Source organism: Cydia pomonella, chromosome 4, assembly GCF_033807575.1.
Source record: "Cydia pomonella isolate Wapato2018A chromosome 4, ilCydPomo1, whole genome shotgun sequence".
Lineage (NCBI taxonomy): Eukaryota > Metazoa > Arthropoda > Insecta > Lepidoptera > Tortricidae > Cydia > Cydia pomonella.
Window position 1 is genome coordinate 13,184,724 of NC_084706.1, and position 24,958 is coordinate 13,209,681.

Genomic DNA, 24,958 nt, shown 5'->3' on the forward strand with positions numbered 1-24,958 from the left:
GTCGAGTGATTGAATATGCGACGTGTAGACCTACGGAGGTTTTCTAGCCTTTAGTTCCACCACGTCGTTGTGTTAGTAGTTTTTGACTCTTTCAGCGGACAGCTTTGTTCGTAGGCCCTACTTATGCCTTCAGATATTAGGTTAACTGCCATGTTAAGAGAGTCTGGTGTTTTGACATATTTTGGGACATCCTTTAGACGTTTTTCGAGGTCAGCCTTATAGGCTTCCCATGACGTTTCTTTTGGATTTCTACGCGTAAGTGGTTCCCTATCTAGAGAGCCTTTAACACTGAACAAAATATGTTTGTGGCCCGACATTGAGTTTTCGCTGCTTACACGCCAGTCGGCTAGGCAGCCTGCCGCCTTTTCAGTAGCGAAGGTTATATCTAATACTTCTTGCCTAGCTCTAGTTACGAAGGTGGGCATATTGCCCTTATTCAACAAGTGCAGACAATTGGTAAAGATAAATTGGGATAGTAACTCACCCCTTTTGTTGATTCCAGTGCTCCCCCAGATGGTGTGAAAGGCGTCGGCACATCCCACAATAAGTTCCGCCTTTTGTGCTTGAGTGTACTCCAGCACTTTAGTCAGTTCTTGTGGGATCTTGCTTCTCTCCGGGCAGGTAGGCGGAGCAGACTATTACTCGTACCTTGAGTGCTCCTCTCCCTTTGAGATCGACGTAGGCAGCTACTTGGTCTTCACTGCATAGTTCTGTAACAGGCAAGAAGTTAATATTTTTGTTAAATACGATGCAGGCTCTCGGTTTGGCACCTTTTTCGTAGATCAGTACCTTTCCTGCTCTGTTCATTCCTGATGCCATGGACTTAGTGTTGATCCATGGTTCTTGTATGAGGGTAATGTCCAGGCCATTTTCGCCAAAAAAGTCTTTCCACGACCGCTGTGGCCGCTATGGCGTGGTGTAGATTGGCCTGCAGGAACCTCACCCCCCTACCCTCTAAAGCGTCGTTTTTACACTTGGCACTGCGCTGGGCACTGGTGTGCCCTTGGTGGCGTCTTCGGTCCCCATTACCCCTTGGGCGGTTGTTGCCCCTGTAGCCTCCCCGGTTGGCGAGAAACCGCTGCATGCCCGATGGTCCTGGGATGGGATTGGAGGTTGAGGGAGCCGCTCGTTTTGGACCAGAAGGCACCTTTCGAGCAGGCTTTTGGGATAAGGTGGTGGGTGGGATAAACTGGACCTCCCGGAAACCTAAGTTTGCCTTTAGGCCCTTTTTCTGTAGACTCTCCACAGACAAGTCGTCTACAGACAGGGTAACAATAACCCCACTCTTCTCGACTTTGGTGTGGAGAATCTTCCAGTACTCTGTGTACAGCCCCTGGTTCTGTGCGTAGAGTAGAGATAGCGACTGCTTTACCTTGGAGGCGTCTACCTCGGGAATGAATACCATCCCTATGTTCGGCTTGGGAAGCTCTTTTTCAGGGATGACCCCGAGATTGGCTTCCGGCCATGGTTTTAGAGAAGGTGTTATTTGTTCAAGCCAGGCTTTTGATCTTTGGTCACTACAGGTGATGAATAACCAGCCTGGCTTGTATGCATAACCTTTGAACTTCGGTCCCTCGTCCATCTCCAGAGTCGCAATCTCGTTGTAAGGTTGTGAAGGTTGGGGTTGGGTTGGGGGATACTCACCCCTGGGTTCTTACAAATGTTACCCTGCGGTGACTTCTCCTCCAAGCGCGGCCGTTTGGCCGGTTTGGGCTCGGGTCTGGAATGTGTGGACCCGAACTTGTACCCCATTTTCTTGAGTTCTGCAAAGCTCTTTGCGGACAATTGTAGCGCTTCCTCGTGCGCTACTTCTAGACATTTAAGAGCTTTGTAGCGGCCCTTCGCAGAGCTCCGTTGGGCTGTTTGAGCAATGAGTATCGCTCCTTTCAACCGTGTCAGCGCTCTCCACTCCCTCCATGGCCTGCTCCGATGTTCGGGCAGAGTCTTCCGCACTTACCATCAGGGGCATTAGTTCCTGGCATAGGTCTTCCAGAGTACCTTCAGTTTTCTTGTTAACGTTCTCCATACAAATCCCACAAGAAAATACACCTCGAGGTTGTCCGGTATCGAGGGTCATCGTTGGCGACTGAGCTCCCCCTCAGCGACGCATTTCTCGGCACGATTGGTCCACCTTAGATTGGGGTTTTTAGTAGAGGATGTCTCCTCTTGGAGTGGAGTAGGAATGGTGTAAAAGGAAGGGTTTGCATTCCGGGTCCCAAATGTGCGGAATATCATTCCGCACATTCAGGCTCCGGACTGCAAACCCCAGGAGAAGGTAAGGTGAGACGAGAATAAAAGACAGGAAATGACATTTTGGAACATGGGATTAAAGACTGGACTTCTAGGGTAGGAAAAGGAACACCTGACGGGTGGGGATGCCACATCACTTGGCGTGTCCCACACCAGGCGAGGCCCTCATACTTGGCTACTACTGTCCGGGGTAAGTTGGTAAATATAGCGACGCCCATTCCGATCACTAGCATTGCCCGGGGATTGGCCAGCGTCGCATACCTGAGCGTACATATGACATTTTAGTCTCTAAATGAGATTAAGAATACAACTTTAAAATCTATCAGGTTTTACCAGCCCACGGTGTATAATATCGTTTAACTCGTTTATGGTGACACTTTCTCACTTTGTCATTACAAAGCCATTCCTGAGCTAAAAGAAGCAATCAGTAACTTGTATTACCTAGTAATACAAATGGCAAAGTTGTTGTTTAACACCTCACGGTCATATATGGATAATCAAACATATGAAAGATTACAAAATTGAACCACGAGAGAAGCGAATGGTGTTAAGTAAAATATTGACAGTTTCAGGGGTTTCATGAGGGTTAAACAAACTTTTCCACAGGGTGCAACATGAAATTTTTTCGTCACACCAACACGAGAAAAATATTTATTTTTCTATTTCATTTATTAAAAATTATTTCTATCAGCCCCTTGGCTGACGTAAATAGCTTTCTTCATAAAGGAATTCTTGTCTCGCCTGTCAAGTTTTATAAGGTCTAGTCATAAACTGTATCTGCCACGATCACAAGTGCCGTCGCCCATGGACACCTGCAACACAAGAGCGATTATAAGATTTAAATTTGTGCTTCAGTTTGAAATAGGACCTGAAATAGGATAGGAGGAGTTTGAATAGATAAATGAAACCCCGGATAAAAGATCCTACCTGCCTTTTTGAGGGGACGTTTATCGCAGACTTCTAAATCCAGACGGTACTGCCCGCACGTTTCTGACGACCGGGTACAGATACAGGTACTCGGCTATCAAAAACGTGCGGACACTGCCGGCTGGATTTGGCTGGATCACGTACCTACGTGATGCAGGTGGATCAAGTGCGCACACCGTATCCATCACGAGCTACATGAGTCCCGCTCGCGTCGGGTTGCTGTGTGCGGTGGTCACGCATTTAGTCAAGAGGATGGGGAAGATAATTTCAAAACTTACCTTAAGTTAAGAATTGACTGACAGTGACATTATTCATTGACATTGACAATCAACTAACGAACACTGCCGCGACTGCACGCCGCAAACAGCAGCAGTCGCCGCCGCTGCAGTAATATCGGGCCGGTAATGTCACCTTAAAACCTGTATAATGTCTTAATTTAGTATCTGCAATCGAACCCATTTCATCTCAAGATTTTCTACTACATATTAATACACTGCTATTGCAGAGATATAAGTCACCACGCTAGAACACTTGTGTTAGGTACATCTGGGTTTTGACCCGACTCCTTTTAGGGTTTTTTTAAACACATGAAGACTAGCGTTTCATGTCAAAAAATTTCAGAAAAAAACTTAATCTGTAAAATAATTATTATTGAATCTGCTCATAAAATTTTACTAATCAATTCAGAAATGAGACTTGTAACAATCAAACAAAGGAAAACATTTTTGTCCAAGCTGAAAGTGACACACTCAGCTCGCACTTCACACTCGCTTAGTCGATCAAATCAAAGTAGTAAAAAAAAAGTTGTATAATTTCTGCAAACGCATCCGGGGCTTAAACCCGGACCGCAGGCGGCGCTGTTAGTAAGCGATTGTTTACCAACTGCGCCACAAAGAGATATACGTAAGCAAATGAAAGTAGGCTACGTATTCTCAAGTAAAATTTAAATATCTAAATACCATCTAAACCTGCTTTCCAAAATTTCCGAACGTTTTGCCAAGCACTTTGTAAACATGTCTCAAAAAAATAAAATCCTAATCCTAATATCATCACTCCGCAATTTTGTTAAAATCCAAAGCCTGGATCGACAAAAAAAAAAAACTATTTAATCATAGAACCTTATTATGGTCACAAAATTTCACGCGAATTGGTTGAGAATTGCGACCTGTACAGGAGAACATCCGGACATATGAAAGCAGATTGTCAGAGTCAAAACGTGCTTACGCTTCGGTCAAAAAAGTGATATTGGCCAATTTTTAAGGCCAAATATCAGTCCGTGCGACGTGCGGAATCACATGAGTAAGATAACCGTTTTGGCACATATTACAAACGTAAAGAGCAGCGACCACTCTTCAATTTATTTACAAATATTTGTCTATGACGCACAGATTTGTCAAATCTAACCTTTAATAACATGACAATACGAGTCAAGGTACTCGTCTTCGTGAATGACACGATCTATAACTGCGAGATAGGTGCGATGTGGAAGCATGAATAGAGATAAATAATGACCGCGCATTGATGCAAGTGGAAAAGTGTAATTTGAGCTAAGTGCTTCGTTATACGTGCATTTATATGAGTAAAAGGATATTTTAATAATGCTCCATTTGCCTACTGTTTTGTTTTATTTTACGCAAACATCACTTTATTTGCAGTAGTCGTATAGTAATATTTAGTATTATTGGCTGTCGCCCGCGACTTCGTACGTGTGGATTTGTATGTTGTTAACTAGCTAGCTACTAGCAAAAGATGTGAGGTGAGCAGCAGGGTTCATAATTTGTTAATAATTTTACAACGCATGGCATTTGTCTCTCACACAACCTACTAAGTTACAAACCCCTAACTGAAAAAACAATTGTTTTCGATTAATCTCTCTTAACCCCCTTTGAAGAAGAATTTTTCAAACCACTGATACTTTCTTAGTGTGCTCGGGCGAGTTATTTCCTCAAAACTTCTATGAAATATAATAGCTTTTAATGTTTTTTTACAAGTTTTGCCAAGGTGAGTCGTATATTAATAAATTATTTCATGTTTCTATGTAACGCAATTATGATGTAGTTTAAGTACTCATAGTTTTTGGCAACCGTTTAAATAACCCCACGAAATTGAGATGTCGGCTAGTTTCAACTTTTTGGTAGTGGAACCCCTCGCCATACACCTCCACCAAAATGAACTGAAGTGCACGATTCGAGGTTTTTATCGATTTAAATAACTAATTTCTCACATCTAGTCGCGCCCATTCTATGTTTCCTCGTCAGCGATCTTCGCGCACTGTTTGTTCACTTACCTACCCCCTAATACAAATACTTACTTAAACATACTTACCGGCAAAATAATGACAAGTGCTTATTGTAAATTGCAATCAGTGTCTGTCGCTCCTTTTGTGACATGAAATATGTAAATAAAATGAATTCATATTTTTTTTCATATTTCATATCGTTTATTTATAAACACAACATATTTACACGTCAAACAGTTCAATTAATCGCTTTTCATTATACATGTAACACTTTATCTTAAGATAATTAATTACATTAGTAGAAATACACTTAGGTTAAGTTATTTTTAAAATAAGCCCAAAAAAAAATAGGAGGTTGTTAATAATAAATAACTATCCACCTAAGCACATTTAGTTTTATTAATGATTAGAGTTACATTATACTTTTATATATATTCATATTAATTATTTATTTTTGGTATTTGATGTGTTAGGGTCAACGGGTTGGTCATTTGCATAAACTCTGAGACAGTGTAACACGCCAGGTCCATTAACATTGTCTTCAGTTTTTTAGAGAATATTGCGTTGCTTTTTGCCTCTTTTATGTTTAGGGGGACATGGTTATATATGCTCGTTCCGACAACGCTGAGCGCTGCGCGGGCCTTCGCCAGCCGTCGGTGCGGGGCTATTAGCAACGGTTGCCTACGCGAGGTCCTATTTAGCGTTTTGTAGTTCTGTAGGTTCTCGCGTATGTAGTTACAAGCTGTCAGTATATATATACTTGGCAAGGTTAAGATCTTATGATTTCTAAATATTTCTTTGGCAGGATGATCGAGTGGTTTCCGATCAATGATGCGCAAGGCTCGTTTTTGTAATTTAAAGAGTCTTTCCCAGGTGGCCGATGTGGCCCATAAATCAATTCCTTGAATTAAGACAGAGTGAAAATATCCAAAGTAGGCTTTACGCAGATTATCGGCAGACAGGGTGGGCGCGAGTCTGGACAGAGCGTAGCACGCCGAGGACAGCTTGTCGCACATGTGGTCAACGTGCGCGGCCCACGTCAGCCCGGAGTCGATCATGTACCCCAAGTACCTAGTGGTGTCCACTTGGGGAACAAATACAAATACAAATACAAATACAAATTATTTATTGTTTGAATGTGAGTGGTTATAAATGGTGGTAGGGTTAGTATTTTGTTACATCACAATCAGCCAGAATTTGGCGTACAATACTTGGACTCTCAGTATGCATGTCATTAAAACCAATTAAGAATAAAAGTATAACAATGTCAGAATAATAATAAAAAAAAAAATAGTATTATATAAAAATGGTCAACTATTATTTTAAAAAAGAATAATAATAGGCAAATGTCATGCATATAGAAAAGTATCAAACAATATTTTTTTTTAATGATTCATAATATTTAAATGTCAATAGCACTCAATAGTAATAAAATGGAATAACATTTTTTTTTAAGCATTGGTGGATACAAAGTGTTCATTGACTGTGTAGAACATTTTTTGTAAACACCACTTAAATAATTTGCTTTTAAATCCTTGACAATCCAGGGATTTTAGGTCATTTGGCAAGTGGTTAAAGATTTTGACAGACATGAAAAGAACAGATTTTTCAAAATGAGCAGAGTTATGACATGGGTAACTGATATTGAGTCCATGGAATTTAGAAGTTGACCTAGGGTTAGATTTCATAATTTTGTACTGACTAATATGAGTTTTCACAAAGAGACATGTTTCGTAAATGTACAACGTTGGCAACGGAAGGACTTTTAATTTTTTGAACAACGGTCTACAAGAATCCATCGTTTTGGCGCCACAGATTGCTCTAACGCATTTTTTTTGTAATACGAACGCTTGTTGGGCAAATGTGGAGTTCCCCCATAAAATGAGACCGTAACGAAGGTTGGACATAACATGGCCATGAAAAGCCAAAAGAGCAGATTCTTGGGATACCACCTGTGATATCCTGCGCAGAGCAAACACAAATCTGTTCAGTTTGTTGACCAGATGCTCAATATGTGCTCGCCAATCACAATGGCTACTGGCAACGGTGATATCGTTTACTTTTATATTTATTGGTGTGTGTTTTTTTTTTAATTGAAAATGAATTATATTTGTTTTATCAACATTTAGTAACATACCATTTGCCGAAAACCACTCGGCCATTTGATGCATTACGTGTGTAAGTTTAAATATTAAGTTATCGAAATTATCGGCGTTGACTATGATGCAGGTGTCATCGGCGAACATCACATATTCAGGGTAGGGACAAGCGGCTGTGATATCGTTTACTAAAATCAGAAACAAGTTATTGCCCATCACAGATCCTTGAGGAACAGCCGAGCATCCAATCGCCTCCAGGTTAGACTTCGTATTGAGCACGTATGTCGATTGTCTGCGATTCCTTAGAAACGAGGCGATTGCGTCATGAAAACTTCCACCGAAGCCATAGCGGGAGAGTTTGGCTAGTAAGAGTGAGTGGTCGACCATCTCGAAGGCGCGCGACAGATCGCAGAACACCGCAGCGACCTGTCGCCCGCCCTCCAGGTGCGCCAGCACCCGCGTCACGACATCGCGCGCCGCGTCCGCCGTCGACCGCCCGGGTTGGTAGGCATATTGCTGCCGGTTTAGTAGGTTATTAGCTGTAATATGATACATTATCCTATTGCTCATCATTCGCTCGAATATTTTGGAAATAACTGGTATCAGTGATATCGGACGGAAATGTTTAGGTAGGTGCATTTCGCCTTTGCCTTTATAAACCGGCTGTACTTTAATTTCCTTTAGGCAATCAGGATATACTCCGGCGTGAATGCACTTATTGAACAGTAATAGGAATAATGAGATTACAACCGGCGGAAAGCAGTCAATAATTTCAGTAGACATGTCATTGTTGTCTTTGGATTTTTTGCGTTTAATTTTTTTACATGCGATTAATATTTCATTCAACATGAAAGGTTCAAACGTATAAGGTGCAGGCGATGCGTCTTGTAGGTATTGATCTAGATATGCGAGCGCGGTGCGAGCGCACGGGGTTGAGTTGTTTACGTTCGTGTCTATGTAATATCTGTTCAGCTGTGCGGCGGCAGCGGCAGCGCGCTGGTCGACGCTGTCGCCCGCAACCTTACTAACAAATACATCAATCGCACCGCCCTTGCATTTCGTATTTTTGCACGTCTCTGCCGATATTACGCGCCATACACTTCTACACATGTTATCACTACTACTGTTCGATATAAGGTTGTTAATAAAACTACTACGTACTAGTCCTAACATTGTCCAGTATTCAGATTCCAAACTTTGCAGTAATAGTCGATCGGCGCGCGACTCAGTGCTGTCGGGTTGCGATTGCAATGATAAAACCTGTTTAGTTTTGTTTATCTTTTTACGTAAAGTTTTTACAGCTTCGTTGACCCATACACTTACAGTATTCTTTACTAAATATTTTTTTATAGGGAAATAGATATCATAATAGTGTTTGATGACATTTATTAATAGTTCAGTTGTTTTGCTAGGGCAAGTACTTTTATTAAGAATTTGATCCCATTGATAAAAATGAAGACACTGAGTGAAGTCATTTTTTCGTTGAACTGTGAATGATCTTTTAGAAATATGATTTAATTGAGTTAATCGATTATTAGAAATGTCGATAATTATACATACACAGAGGTGATCAGATAAATTCAAGTCATAACACGATACAGATTTGATGTCATTTTTATTTATACGAGTATTGCTATATGCGTGATCAATACAGGTCTTAGACGTATTTGTTATCCTGGTCGGTACATTTACTAGTTGCTTAAACCCAAATTGATGTACTGTATTCAATAGGAGTTTTACATTACTACATTTAGGTATTAAATCAATGTTGATATCACCAGTTATTATCACATTATAATTTTGAATAAAACTAAAACTTAAAAGTTTATTTAGCATAGATAGGTATAAAGCGCTGGTGGCCTAGCGGTAAGAGCGTGCGACTTGCAATCCGGAGGTCGCGGGTTCAAACCCCGGCTCGTACCAATGAGTTTTTCGGAACTTATGTACGAAATATCATTTGATATTTCCCAGTCGCTTTTCGGTGAAGGAAAACATCGTGAGGAAACCGGACTAATCCCAACAAGGCCTAGTTTATCCTCTGGGTTGGAAGGTCTGATGGCAGTCGCTTTCGTAAAAACTAGTGCCTACGCCAAATCTTGGGATTAGTTGTCAAGCGGACCCCAGGCTCCCATGAGCCGTGGCAAATGCCGGGACAACGCGAGGAAGAAGAAGAAGAAGGTATAAAGGTACGTCACCATTCGGAGGTCTGTATACACACACGATGACGAGGTCTATTCCTATGCACTCCACGGCACAGATCTCGAACTGAGATTCAATTGCGAGGTCCGTGACTTCTTTTCGCTCGATGCATGGGATTTCGGTCCTGACATAGATACAGCTCCCTCCACCGGTCTTTGTAGCTCGGCAGAATTGTGCCCTCAGGTTGTAGTTTAATATGTTTATAGAATCTATTTGGTTAGGCTGTAGCCAGTGCTCGGTAAAACAAAGTACGTCAACTTGATCACATATCTGTAGTTCAGATTCAATTTTATACGTTTTATTTGCCAGTCGATTTATGTTTTGATGTAAAATCTTCATATTTACGGTGTTTTGTGATGGTCTGTGGTTAAGGTTTGCAGGTGCGGGTGTCTGACTCGTCGGTATCCGCATTGGGAGCTCTTGGCTCCCTGGGACGGAGAAAGGGCAGCCATTCGGTTATGCATTCGGTGTTTAAAGGCCATGCAGAGGCCGTTAGAAAGTTGTCATAAACATTTTTTTTTTTTTTTTTTTTTTTTTTATTAATAAAACTTAAATCTATCATTACATTTGTAGGTATGCCTATCTTGAATGACTTGTATGTGTTTCTTTTCGATGGTATAGCTTCCACGGTGTACTGGGCATCATCACAAATGCTTCTTAGGTGGCTAATTATGTTTTCAGGCGTAGAATCATATTTGAAGTAGCATCCGTGGAAGTACCTTAGCACTACTACTCCGGCAACCTCGGTGTTTTTTGCGGTCCCCTTTATTGACATGGGGGCAGGTTTCTGACTGCGCCGACGTTGGTGACGGCTCTTTGGAGGCTCCCACCCAGGCTCTTCGGGCGCGGTCTCTTTGGTTAAGGGCTCAGCAGTCGAACTGTCTATTTTCGGTACAGGATCATGTAGGGTATTATTTTCTTGTTTACTTAAACTATCTGTTCGTACACAGTCATTAATAATTTGATCACTTATAGGTTTACTAACATCAGCATTTTTTGCTTTGTCATTTTTGTATGGTCATGGCGGTCGGTATGCGCTGGGGCTCCAGTTTTGATGTCTGATTTTTTTGTTTCGAATTAGACGGTTTGCTTACAAGCGCAGCCAACCTCTCTTTCGTTCGGATGGCGGAAGCGCGCGGTTTACGTTCTCATTTTCAATTTATTTTAAGTTCTCATTTTAAGTGAATTGTACAAATTCTTATGAGAATAAAGAATCTTTAAACCGAATTTATGAATACTGACCCCATAAATTACTATAATTATTATCTGTCTAATCATAATCATTTCCATACGTTTTCTTTAGCCTTTCGCTTCGTTTTCTGCAAACTATTGTTATCTTGGCTAGGACCCTGTAGACACATATATCGACTTATTCCCGTCCCATCACTATTTACTATGGAGAAAGTTGAAATTAAATAAATGAACCTAAAAAAAACTACCTTACAGATACTAGGTTTAGCAGTGCAAGTTTACATTTGTCGCAGTCAAGATTGGCCTGCTTTATGTTAGTACCAAGCTGATTCCATTTTTGTCAAATCCAGTTCTGATTATGGGATCCATTAGAAATTGAGGGAATGTCTTAAATCTTATAATAGACATACAGACATATAGCGATTTTTGTATTTTCATCTTCTTCAACTTCTTGCCTCGTCAGGAAGGCAGGATCGTTTACCATCAGGCGGTATGCTTGTTTACCACCGACGTAGTATTAAAAAAAAGCGAAATATTCCACAATTTCCACGAGAAGTGGAATCTTGAGCGTTGTGACGGTTTCAAGGCACTAGGGTTAAATAACACATAAACACATAATTTTTACCACACCAACACGAGGAAAATACTAACTATAAAATACCAAAAAAATCAAACCAAATGAAATCCAAACGAATGAATTGAAAATCATCATTTAAAAGTCGATTCCACCAACTAACTCAGCTAAAAGGACATAGGTAACTGAAAATTTGCATCCGATTACTTTGCCTCACGTGTGGATAAAATGCAAATTTCTCATTAGTTTTTGCACAATCAAGAGCGCCTTTACCAGTTGGTGTGGTGAAAAATAAATTACCTACCATTAATAAAAAGAAAAGTGGACCTCAAAAAGAACAAAATAAAATATTACCCCTTTTTTATGCGCTAGCAAATGATATGTTTGAAGCCGGCACGGTAGGTGTGGTAGAAGTTTCCATGAGATAAAACTAATATTGAAATATTAATAGTTTTATTTAATACAAAAATGCATTAATGTTTCACCAATTTTCAACAGACTTCCTTTTTATTTAACTCATTATTGATTTGTTAGTACTACTGGAAAACGATGTTTTTTGCGTAAATGTTAGCTGCACATAAACTATATGGAAAATAATATGTATATGGAAAACTAAGCCACCCAGGTTTCTACGAGCACTTGTATAGTGTGATGGTGTTTATGTAATAAATTATATCTGATTCAGATAAACCATATACGACTGGTACGTAGCTGCTATCAAAAATGGTCTAATGAAGTTCCAAATTTCACATCTCTAATAATTTATTACTATACCTTACAGTAGCAAACCTCAAAGTAGGAGATTAAGGATTATTACTCCAGCGAAACCCCAAAATCATTATAACTCAAGATACGTAAGTAATCTACTTCTTTATGTGAAACGTAATCCTTTGATATTGAGTTGCTTGCTTCATTGAAAGCATTATGTTATAAAATAAGCGTAATTTCGTTTTATTGTAATCTTCAGATATTCAATCTCGAGTACTACGTGTAACAATTTTTTGGAGAAACCGCGAAACGTCTGGTTGACGTAACTGGTGACCGAAGAGCTGGCGGCTTCCTCGCACAACGTATCAGTACTGCGATACAACGAGGAAATGCCGTCAGCATCCTTGGTACAATGCCTCAAGAGCCTATTTTAGATATAAGCTAATTATAGTAATCATCTGTATATATCCATTGTGTATATTGTTTTTTCAAGCAAATAAATCGTGTAACAATATATATCTGAAATGGTGATAAAATGATATAATTTAAATAAATAATTAGACAAATTCCACTACTTCCAGCTGAGTTTAGTATTATTGTAAATTTCAAAAACATTTTTCAGTCGTGTCTGTCTGTCGTGATCTGCTGTGTCGCTGTATATAGGAGGTCCTGTTTTTAAATCGGTAGGGGAAATTATTTGTGTGTTTATCACAAATATGTGTGCCTGAGCTTTGATTTTTTCTTTAAATATTTATATGAATCTACAACAACATTAAAAAACATTTGTTTAGCCTACTAAACGTGCCAGTAAGGAAACGTTTGTGCTTAAAAATGATTTATATATGTTATATAAGTAGTTGGAACTTTCGAATCTCCGATTGTTACTTATCAGCTCTTCGTTTTATTGGGACGTGTGAAAAAAGTACCTAATTACTTATACCGTGCATTTTCTGTGTAGTTATTTGCGATAGGCATTGAGTACCACCAACCCACGCTGAACCAACTTATCCTAGACTTTTTTATTTCTACATTTAGAGAAGTTTCCTTTGATTTTGTTTTTATATATTGTCTTACTGCGCTGTGTAGATATTATCGTGATAACTATTATAATAGAAAAGGAAACATAATTTTAAGGGTATAAAGTATATTTCCCTTTAAAAAAAATCCTATTTAACACAACAAAAAAATGTCTAACCAAAATTCTACATAGCATTTGTCTCATAAAATCCTTTCTCAATAAGGGTATTTTTTACGAGTAAGTGTTAAAAATATTCGCGATTACCGCCGCCCATGGATGTCCACTAGAAACCTGAGTACGTTTTTTTCTTGAAAGTTTGAATTGAAGGTCGCATTGGTCCGGAAATACCGCAGGCGACCGATCATTACATAATTTAGCTGTGCGAAGCAGGAAGTTTCTGGAGAAACGCACAGTTGAGGACAAATCATCTAAGTCGTGAAGATGGAAATGTTGACCCGTAAGGTGATGGCCGAAAGAAGCGGCAGGGATTAATCCGAACAATTCCTCGGTGCACTCCCCGTCAACATCAACATACGCATGTCGTGTTCGCATGATAGAAAATACATTTAATTCGACCTAGTTTTATTTAAATAAAAATATCCGTACTTGAATACCTTATTAAACTGTTGAACTAAAAAGCCGCGCCCGTTCACAGTTGGCAGCGAAAGACAGCATCTTTTCGCTAACTTACACGAAATCATCCCATGGCCCGCTATCTGCTCCAAAAGAATAACATAACGGCGATTTTATAACGACAACGCCCTCGAAACTCTCGTCAAAGTTGGTCGCAATGGGCGAAGTTTGCGGTGCCGTGCTAGGCCCTTAGTTTTATCAGAAAACCAAGAGGCCCGGGCTGGCTTACTGCGTAGATTTGTACTTTTATATATGTACATCGAGTTTACGAATTATGCTAAATGTTCGAGTGTGAGAAAAATATAAGTACAATACGAGATCTGAAATATTAATTTATTTGGAACTAGTCGAGTTACTACTCAAATTATAAATACATTTTGCAGTTTCAATAAGTAGGTACCTGCCAACCTACGATTTCTTTGTATGGGTCATTAGTTAAGATATATTTTTAAGTTTGTATAATATAATTATTTACTTTTGGACCCGGGTACGTCCTTAAACTACGTCCAAAAGAGAGGTATGGGCATTGCGAATGTCATCTCGCTTTGTGTGGTAGGGCACAGCCAGTGGATGTCATTCCAGATCTAGAGCAGAGCCCAACTGGGGAAATACCTCCACCTTACAGAAAACAGCAGCCAAATAACACTAGACCCTACTCATAGTGTTGTGTTCCTGCCGGTGAGTAAGGTTGCCAACGAGGGGGGGCGGGTTTAGGGTCGGCAACGCGCATGTAACTCCTCTGGAGTTGCAGGCGTACATAGGCTACGGACACTGCTTACCATCAGGCGGGCCGTATGCTTGATTGCCACCGACGTAGTATAAAAAAAAAAAAATTTAGATCATACCTACAAACTCGTAAGAAGTATAACTCGTAAGGTTATGATTTATGCATCTATAAATTATAACCATAAATTATTTGTATTTCATTCGTTAAATACATATAAATAACTCGTTCTCCGTAATTTTGTCATTCAGATATAAAACAGCTTTTACAAGCAATTGTAACCGAAAAACGCAGAACAGGAACTATTCAATTATATTAACAGTGGCGAGCAACAATAAACTCCGATCGTTCCTAATGATGTTTCGTTTAACGGCCACAATAAAAATACAAAGTAGCCGGCAATTCAAACGAAAATTGACTAACGCGGCACGTGGTTTAGAGGGAAGTGAGGATGCAGAGTTGATACACACCCCCCGCCGTCAGGCAAGCAGCCCTATCGCGCCTCAGTCTGTTGCCTCTCGTCGCGGTGAGCGTTCGTCTGCCTGCTCCCCATTAAACTTCGGTTGCGTCATTCGTGAATAACAAGTGCAACCGTACTGGATAAGTGGCATGGTGGTTCGATGGTGTCGTTAAAAATGGTGCGACGGCGGGATTACAGGCGCCCCGCATTCGCCAAATTTTGTACCGCACTTTTGTGGTTACTTACCTGTTTTAATGGTAAGTTAGAAGGGTCAAATTGGGTATGAAAGCCCTACGGAACTCGACACGCTTCGGTGCACGAGACCGTTATGTTTGGAGTGTTTTGCTATACTTGAATGATTTGGTTGTTAGTTAGATACTAACAAAGTTGCAAAGGAATGACCGGGAGATAAGTTGGATCAGTGTTGTTGTCTTTTAATCTACTTTAATTAAAAAACGAATGTATTGAGTTGTTGTCTAATTTAACATGATAACTTAAAATTGTTTAATTTTTAAAAAATATTTTTAGGAGTTACATTATACACTTAATACATACAAACTTTGAAACAACGAATATGCTTTGATAAAGCTTTTTTAGCTTAAAGCTTTTGTACCCCAATTAAATTAAAAAAACGACGCACGTTTTACTCATCTACTTATGATATCCGTAAGTACCTATATATTTTTTCTACAAAGAAGGCAAATGTTTATTTTGTTTAGTTTGCATTTGGTACAGGTCAAAATATTATTATTTATTTAGGAGAGTTGGGCGGGATTTTAAGCTTAAATTCATTGATTTACTCTTATATTTGTAATAAAAAAATTGCTTCATGACCTTCAATTCGTGCATTTAATTAAACAATATGTGTAAATATTTTCAAAACATTTGTTCAGTTTTAAGTGTTGCAGCAACATCGGTACTTTATTTATTTATTTTTTAAAACGAAAAGCTTAATGTACAAAAGACGAACTTAATAAATAAAGTTTAATATTTAAATTACGTCTAATTCAAGTATTTAATATTTAATCAAGTTCTATGGAATAAATGAAAAAACCGTGATTTTAACAAGCATAGTGAAATATTTTACGTTATAAGTGTTATAACCCTCAGGAACCCCATAATGAGATATGCTTTTTAGTGTTTTAGTTGTACATTTTCTGTATTGCTGTTACAAAATCACGTATAACATAAGGCAAAAATAGAAAACAAAATTTTAAGGGAAATATACTTTCTTCCAATAAAATTGTTTCCTTTTTTATTATATACATAATAGTAATCACTATTGTATCTACCCAACGCAGCAAGAAAAGGAAATATAAAAACAAAATTAAAGGAAACTTATCTCTATATGTATAAGTAATAAATAAAAGGTATGATAAGTTGATTAAAAGTGCGTAGGTGGTAAACAATGACTATCGCAAATAACTACAAAGAAAATGCAAGCTATAAGTAATTAGGTACTTATGTCCAAATAATACGAAGTGCTCTCAAGTAACATTTGGAGATTTAAAAGTTCCTACTACTTATACCCACTTATATCTGTAAATCTTTTTTAAGCAAAAAAAATTTGCTCACTGTCTGTTTGTCTGTTTTTTTAATGAGACCCAGAAATAGGTATCTTGTTTCTAGGAAACTACTAGCGAACCCGTTTTCTACATTTCAGGACTTTATTTTCCTACGGCATCCGAAATGTTAAGTAGGTTTGTTCTGTAGGTGCCCGTTGTTTTCTTATTCGAGTCAAAAATCCACATAACTTCGATTTATTTCTTTCGTAATTTTATATTATTTTTCTATAGTTAAATGCTAGTGAAGAAGTTGAAGTTGACTTCCGATATGCAAATTACGTTACCAGATATCATTATAACCAGTACCCCTAGTGTAACTAGATTCGATTTTGAAACGTGACGTACGCGTTTGCGTTTAGTCTCATTTTGTATGGGTTTTTGAACAGCGCGCCAAGCGGGACGTTTTGGAAAGTCAAAAATCTCATACAAAATGACACTTAACGCAAACGCGTTCGTCACGTTATGATGTCGATCAAAGTTACACTAGGGGTACTGATATCGATATAAAATTGATATAATTTAAAGGCATGAGAATACAAAGTATGAAGGCCAGAATAATGCAACCTTATACCTCGTAAGTATGTCTAGACCTTTTTAGGGTTCCGTAGTCAACTAGGAACCCTTATAGTTTCGCCATGTCCGTCTGTCTGTCCGAGGCTTTGCTCCGTGGCCGTTAGTGCTAGAAAGCTGAAATTTGGCATGGATATATAAATCAATAAAGCCGACAAAGTGCAAAGTCGTAGAATAAAATCTAAAAATATTTTTTTAGGGTACCTCCCCTACACGTAAAGTGGGGATGAAATGTTTTTGTAAAGTAGGGATGAAATGAAAGGTCTTTCAAAACTAATAGGGGTCTTCAACAAACATTTTTTGATAAAGTGAATATATTCGGAGATAATCGCTCCGACGGAAAAAATATATATGTCCCCCCCCTCTAACTTTTGAACCATAGGTCAAAAAATATGAAAAATAATCGTGGAAGTAGAGCTTAAAAAAGACATTAAATGAAAACTATAGCGGACATGATCAGTTTAGCTGTTTTTGAGTTATCGCAAAAAGTTTCCCCTTCATAGTAAAAAGACGTAATCTAAAGTTCATCCCTTGGTTAATAATCTACTATACTTTAAGTTCCAGTTTAGCTTATTTTGACGGAAGATTAACTACGGAACCCTACTCTGAGCATGGCCCGATATGCTCTTGGCCGATTTTTTTTATTCATAATGTGATTACATGGTTGTTAATGTTACCTAGCAACTCTTATTTACTGTCAGAACAAATAAATAACCTAAACAGAGATATTATGATTGATATGAACCTATTATTTATCTATAATTTTAAAGTGCATAGCAGAGCAGAGTAAAATCGGAGCAAGCATTAAACACGAGTCAAATGGAAATAGGGAAGTTAGAATCCCAATAGTTCCAATGCTACAAAACCTGGAGTTTTAAAATTTTAACAGTGTTCAAGGCAATGTAATACTTCCTAAAATAATGCTTCTTAAATGCAAAACTCTCGGGCCTCTCGGCTGTATTCGTCGTCTTTTTAGAATCTATTCATAACCTTCCTCAAGCGCTTGTCTAAAAGAAGCTATTGAATTTTATATTATTTATTACACGCAAGAAGATTTTGTTTTAAGTTGTCACGGTACTAAAGCACCGACCTTTAAAGTAAAACTATGAGTGTAACGTTGATGTAGAACCAGAGATCGGCGGGGTGAGCTGTTTTCAGTTTTTGCATAACATGGCCATACCTTGTCATTTAATGGTAAATGCCCCATGTGCAATCAATAATTATAAACTAATTAAATTATTTTATTTCGGCTGCCTTCATGTCTCGTCGCAATCAAAACCTACGGAATGTGATTAATCTATTTTGCACAGCTTTCTGCTTAAGTGAGAAAAAAGTTTCATCTAGTATTAAAGCAAACTTCCTTAGATAATATAATTATTATTGTATATCCATTTCACTCCACTCACATCAGTGGATATAGAAAGATATTTTTGCTCAAATAAAGCTCAAGTAAAACTCAAGGCGAAACAAATTAAAAATTGAAAATATAGAAAAACTTATAGTTGTTTATTACAATAGCACAGAAAATTAAATGTACAATAAATAAAAAAGCTTAGCACTCATTTTGTAATGAATTTTAATTTTAGTGTAATTATTTCAGTCTTGTCTTCTTTTACTATTTATATATGGATACTCCATATCCATATTAACATCTACATGACACAGCTACATGACATTGATAACGTTAAAACAGCTCACCCCCGCCGATCTCTGTTTAGAACTAATTAAGGGAAATTTCAAGAAAAAAAACAGTACTTATTTTTTTGTTTCTTAACGTCACTTATAATATAATGGACATTGTCGGCTTGCTCAGTCCCTTTAAACGTCCTTATCAGATGGACATTGCCAAAAATAGGATGAACTTTGAACAAAATTAAGCATTTAATTGTGATTCATTTACTTTTTTCTTCCTAAAAACTTGGTTCAATATGCATCTAAAATATATTTAAGCAAAAGGCGATTTCTGCTAGCGTTGCTAGCACGTTGCTAGCGTGGAAAATAATGGTGTGATCATGTTTATAAGATGTCCTTTATAACAGGCAAAATCCATTTAAGGGCTAACTTTATAACTATAACAAAACACTACCTATGTTTAGAGTATTTGACTGAACCTGTATACCTTTGAAATTTATTTATTTATTTAAACTTTATTGCACGATATAAAATTGTACAAATGACGGACTTAATGCCTTAAGGCATTCTCTACCAGTCAACCTTTGGGTCAAACAGAAACTTGTAGTTAGTGCAAGATTGAACACAACGAGAGGGAATATGAAACACAAATCAAGTTATTCAAAACAATATAACAATATTTTATTTATACACTTACACATAAAAATAATAGAAATATATACCTACATATATACACAACATACGCACATATATATAATTAAATATATATTATGTACTCAAGTGAAATATTTATTTATAACAAAAATAATGCTAGAATATTGAAAATTCAACATGGAATCACATCGGTCGTAGCCCAACTGCAACCTACGGCTGCAAGCTTATTAAGAATATGATACAATTATTAAGTATGTAAGTAATTACAAAGAATGCCAATAGTCCTTTACTTAAGAACAAGCAATATTTAGGGTTTTTCTAAAGGGCACGTATTTAACCGGTCAACTAATTATTCGGATATCGGTAGCTTAAATAAATAGAAACTAAACTAATAGTTTTGCAACAAAATTGGAGGCTCAAAATATTTCAATATGAGCATTATTTTAATGCCGTTACAGCTTTTGTATGTTTGTATAGAACAGATAAAGAAAGCAAACGGCAGTATAAATATCTTACACATAGAATAACCTTAAAGTGCAGAGAAGCAAAGGCCGCAGACATTGAAAAAACATGTGATAATATATTTATTTACTTATTTAAACTTTATTGCACAATACATGAAGAGTACGAATGGCGGACTTAATGCCAAAAGGCATTCTCTACCAGTCAACCATGAGCCAAACCGAAAGATCCTAATTGGTGCAGGGTCAGAATACAGAGTAAAATGACAAAAAATATCACAAAATTATATAAAATTATACGTACATAAATAATATGGTACATAAATATAAATACATACATATATAAATATATACCCATTGTGAAACATCATGAGGACGACCTTTGAACCTTGTCAAACAGATGCTTGCGCAACATGCGCTTGAAGGAGAATTTGTTCTGGGCTTGTCTCATAGAGAGAGGAAGATCATTCCACAGCCGGATTGCCTGAATGTTGAAGGAATTCGACATGAAACCTGCACGATGTCGAGGGACAATAAGTTGATGGCTACGGGAGGTTCGGGGATCAGTGCCGGGGCGCGGAGTAACAAATTTGAATTTGGAACGAAGGTAATCAGGGGCTGAAGGATCAAATAAAATTGAAAACAAAGTGCACAGAATACGTAAGGATCGACGTTCGCGAATAGGGAGCCAGTTAAGTTTTTTGCGATAAGCGGAGATATGGTCGTATTTTCGGAGTCTAAAGACAAACCGGATGCAATTGTTAAGTAACCGATCGAACTTGGTTAGGTAAGCTTGTGAGAGATTGATGTAACACACATCAGCATAATCCAGGATGGGCAGAACGAGGGCTTGGACAAGAAGAGTCTTGGTGCAGGTCGGGAGAAAATGTTTAAACCGATAAAGTGCTCTTAGAGTATTGGTCACTCTACGACAAACGTCAGACACCTGAGGATCCCAGGTCAGCCCACTATCGATGATCTACCCCAGGTTCTTCACTTGCGGCACAAAAGGTATATCTACTGGCTTATAATATAGAACATTGTATGAAAAAAAGGGAAAACAGATGTAGCCTATAAGGTAGTTAGAGACAGGAAAATACCACAGGACAAAAAGTGCTACAATAAAAGATGAAAACGGTAAAATTTTAATACACAATGGAGATATTTTGCAAAGATGAATAAGATACATTGAAATTTTATATGAAGGTACTGGTTTAACAGACAAGGTTTTAGGAACCGTAATTCCTATTCCGTATTCGATGAGGATAGATTAGGTCCAGACATTATTAGAGAAGAATTTGATAGAGCAGTTAACAGTATTCAGAACGGTAAAGACGATCAACTTTACATTGAACTTATTAAGAAATTATAGTGTGATTCCATGAAAAATGAAATATTTACTATAGTTAAGGATATGTACACTACAGGCGAAGTTCCATGTGATTAAAACTATCATAATACCTAAGAAATTAAACACACTTAAATGCGTAGAGTATAGAACATTGAGCCTTATGTCACAGGCCTCTGAAATACTTTTGAAAATAATACAGGGTAGAATAAGACCGATAGCTGAAAGCTATTTAGGGCCTGACCAATACGGGTTCAGGCAACATAAAGAAACTAGGGAAGCCATTCTCGTTCCTAGGTTAATAATTGATAGAAGATAGGACGTAGGGCTTAAAACCCACATAGCATTTATAAATTTAGAGAAAGCATTTGATAAGATAGACTGGATAAAGATAATTAACACTATGAAAACTATAGGCATAGATTATAGAGACAGACGATTTATACATGAATTGTACAAATAACAGGAAACAATAGTAGAAATAGGACAGGAAAAAGGAAAGGCGAAAGTAAGACAGGGAGTGCGTCAAGGTTGTCCACTCTCGCCATTAATTTTTAATATATTTATAGAAACCGCCATTAGAAAGATTGTTGATTTAGGAAAAGGGGGTGTCAAAATTAACGGGGAAAGGTTTCATTTCGTTAGGTTTGCAGATGACATAGCAGCAGTAGCAGAAAATGCTATAGAATTAGAACAGCTGGTGATGGAAATGGACAATATATTTACTGAATTTGGACTTAAGATCAACATCAATAAAACAAAAACATTAATAACATCCAAGCACCAATACAAAATAGAGCCTATAAAAATCAGAAATACAGTAATTGAGCGGGTAAAAAGTTTTAAATACTTAGGAAGCATTATAACATATAACTCCGAATGCACTTCAGGTATCATCACACGCATAGCAATGGCTAAAAAAGCTTTTAACACCAAAAACAGATATTCAAAGCAAATATATCCCGAAATATCAGAAAGCGATTTATCAAGACGTCTACGTCTGGAGTATAGCTTTATATGGAAGCGAGATATGGATATTAACTCAGCGAGATAGAGACAGATTGAGTGCTTTTGAAATGTGGACATGGAGAAGAATGGAAGGTATAAGCTGGCAAGAGAGGAAAACAAATATGGAAGTATTAGACTTGGTAGGTGAGAAGAGATCTCTTTTGAGAACGATTGAAAACAGAAGGGGTAACATTTTGGGGCACCTGATACGGCACGATACTTATATAAAGTCAATAATTGAAGAAAGAATAGAAAAAAAAGAGGCAGGGGAAAACCGAGACGTGCGTTCTTGGACCAAGCCAAGGAGAACATCAACGTAGTGACTTATCAGGAGCTCAAAACAGTGGCAGAGAGAAGAACAGAATGGCGGTTACTCCACCGACACGAGCTAGACTCTTATGAATTATGATGATGAGCTTTTGTATACCTATTTTAAGGCAAGTACTAATTATTTATTTTGCAACTGAATTATTATATCGAAGACTATTGGTGAAGCACATTAAAAACGACTATCTATTAACTATCTATAACTGAGGTGGTTCAAGTTCTAAGATTTGAATCGGTAATAATATATGTAAATACCCACAAATGTGCGGTTCGAAGCTAGAGCACACGCAAAAACGCAGCTAGAGCACAATGCTAGTGGAAATTTATGGTAACAGGCGTGAGAGTTTATAACCAGTCATAAATAACGTAGATTCTGTTTTTGGTTACCGAGTGATAGGCCGTATTTATCAAAGCGTGTGATACCATCCGAGCCGTATCGCATAAAACTGATCGAAGTATAGGTTACCTGAATATGTATGCTGCACATGTTATGGATACAGCCTGGCGCTTTTGATAAACATTTATAAAATTTATTTGAAACAAAACTTTTTTCGGTTTGTCCAGCCCACCTATCCGGATACATCCTGTAGACGTGACCCGCCCGATTTTTATTAATGAATAAAAAAAATGACGGTGTTATTGTATGCCAGCATACTGAGATGGAATGAGCAATATTATGTCCACGGGCATAATGTATTTTTTCAAGTAGGTATAATTGAGTTTAACTCTTAAAATACTGACGCTTATAAATTATTATTTTTAGTTTCTGTTTATAAATACCTACTTCATTTGATTAATTTATTAGCCGTTTAAAATATTTTTTCTCAAACTTGCAATGAAATGTTGACATGAATTACTTAAAATTAAGTCCGGAAATACTACATATCCGGTGCGATGCGTGAAGATGATTATGTAGAGGAATTTCATACAACCTTACATACAAAGGCCTGTGGTGCAACCTTCTTTTGTTTTTAAACGTCAAATTGTAATACCTGGCATTCAACCATAAAAAACCTATGATCAAAATTCTGACATTTTTACCCGACTGCTAAAGGGAGGAGGGTAATGTTTTTCGAGTGTATGTATGTAATTATGTATGTATGTCTGTTTTTTTGTGGCCTCCTGTAGCCCAAACGGCTTGATGGATTTATGAGGTATTGTTAGATTCGTCTTGATCACGGGAGTGTTATAGGATGTTTTTTTGGGGTTACCATAAAGTTATAAATAAAAAAATTAGTTATTATAAAAAATAAAAAAAAAAACCAGTTGCACCCTAAAAAAGAGGGAAACAAGAATATTGTTGTTGATGGTAAGTATCGCAGGCGGGGTCCAACAACCAAAATGACTATAAGTAACCCTGTGTTGGTCCCCGCCTGCGATACTTAGCTCAATGCCACGAATAAATGACTATTAAGAAAATAAATAATATCTATTAAGAAAATAATCATAAAACATTAAAGCGGCATAGATGCCATACATATGTTCCTACATAAGTAATTAGGTACTATAGTGACTAGTTGACTACTATCTTTGCAAGATAACTAACAGGTTAAAGCGAGACATAGAGATGAATTACCTTGATTTTTAACTTTATATAATTGTTTGTATGACTGTCTGCCTGGCCCTACGTCTGTTATAGGCAATTTGATAACTAAGAAACTACTAAACTAAGTACATATAATATATGTAAGTTGTCGGTTGTCCAAAGACGGAGTAACTCTTTTTAAATTAAAATATTTGGTGCAGAAATTTACTAATCCTCCGCCTTATATTTGCAAAACTTCTGTCAATTAAAAATATTAATAATAGTTATTTTCCTACAAATTTCAGAAATGTTATTATGTACAGTCCTGGGTATATTATTTTCCAACTCAACATCATGTTTAAATGGTTAGTGCTCAATAAAATATAAATAATAATAATAATTATAAAAATAATTTAGCCTATATACGTCCCACTGCTGGGCACAGGCCTCCTCTCATGCGCGAGAGGGCTCGGGCTATAGTCCCCACGCTAGCCCAATGCGGAAAAAAAAAAAAATACTTCGAATAAATTGAAAAATCACACAATTAAGTGCTAAAAGAAAATCCTACTGTTAACGCTTGGGCAAACCATAATTTATAAAATAAGTACAGTTTTATGGACTTCAGGAAAGCATAAAGAGGCTCAAGTTTATCGCAACTACTTCACAATATATTTGCAGGCTGTAAAGTTTTTATTTCCACCTCTCGACTCCCGCTGACTCCATTATATTCTAAGAATAGATAAAAAACAGTAGGAGGTCAGAACAATGATAGGTATAATACGCTGTTTTTTTTTCAGATTCCGTGTTAATTGATATAAATTATATTATTTATTTTTATACCGATCT

General features: G+C 37.5%; 1 protein-coding gene across 2 annotated transcripts in view; it reads left to right on the forward strand.

Moving 5' to 3' along the window:
* The first annotated feature begins 14,247 nt into the window (after nucleotides 1–14,247).
* Nucleotides 14,248–24,958, forward strand: part of LOC133517126 (uncharacterized) — a 99,306-nt gene continuing 88,595 nt past the window's right edge. Inside the window, exon 1 of one of the 2 annotated variants that reach the window (XM_061850287.1) lies at nucleotides 14,248–15,279. In XM_061850287.1, the coding sequence (XP_061706271.1) occupies nucleotides 15,183–15,279 (97 nt within the window). In that variant the 5' untranslated portion in view covers nucleotides 14,248–15,182. The remainder of the gene's footprint in view (nucleotides 15,280–24,958) is intronic. The other variant, XM_061850286.1, reaches the window with a different exon arrangement.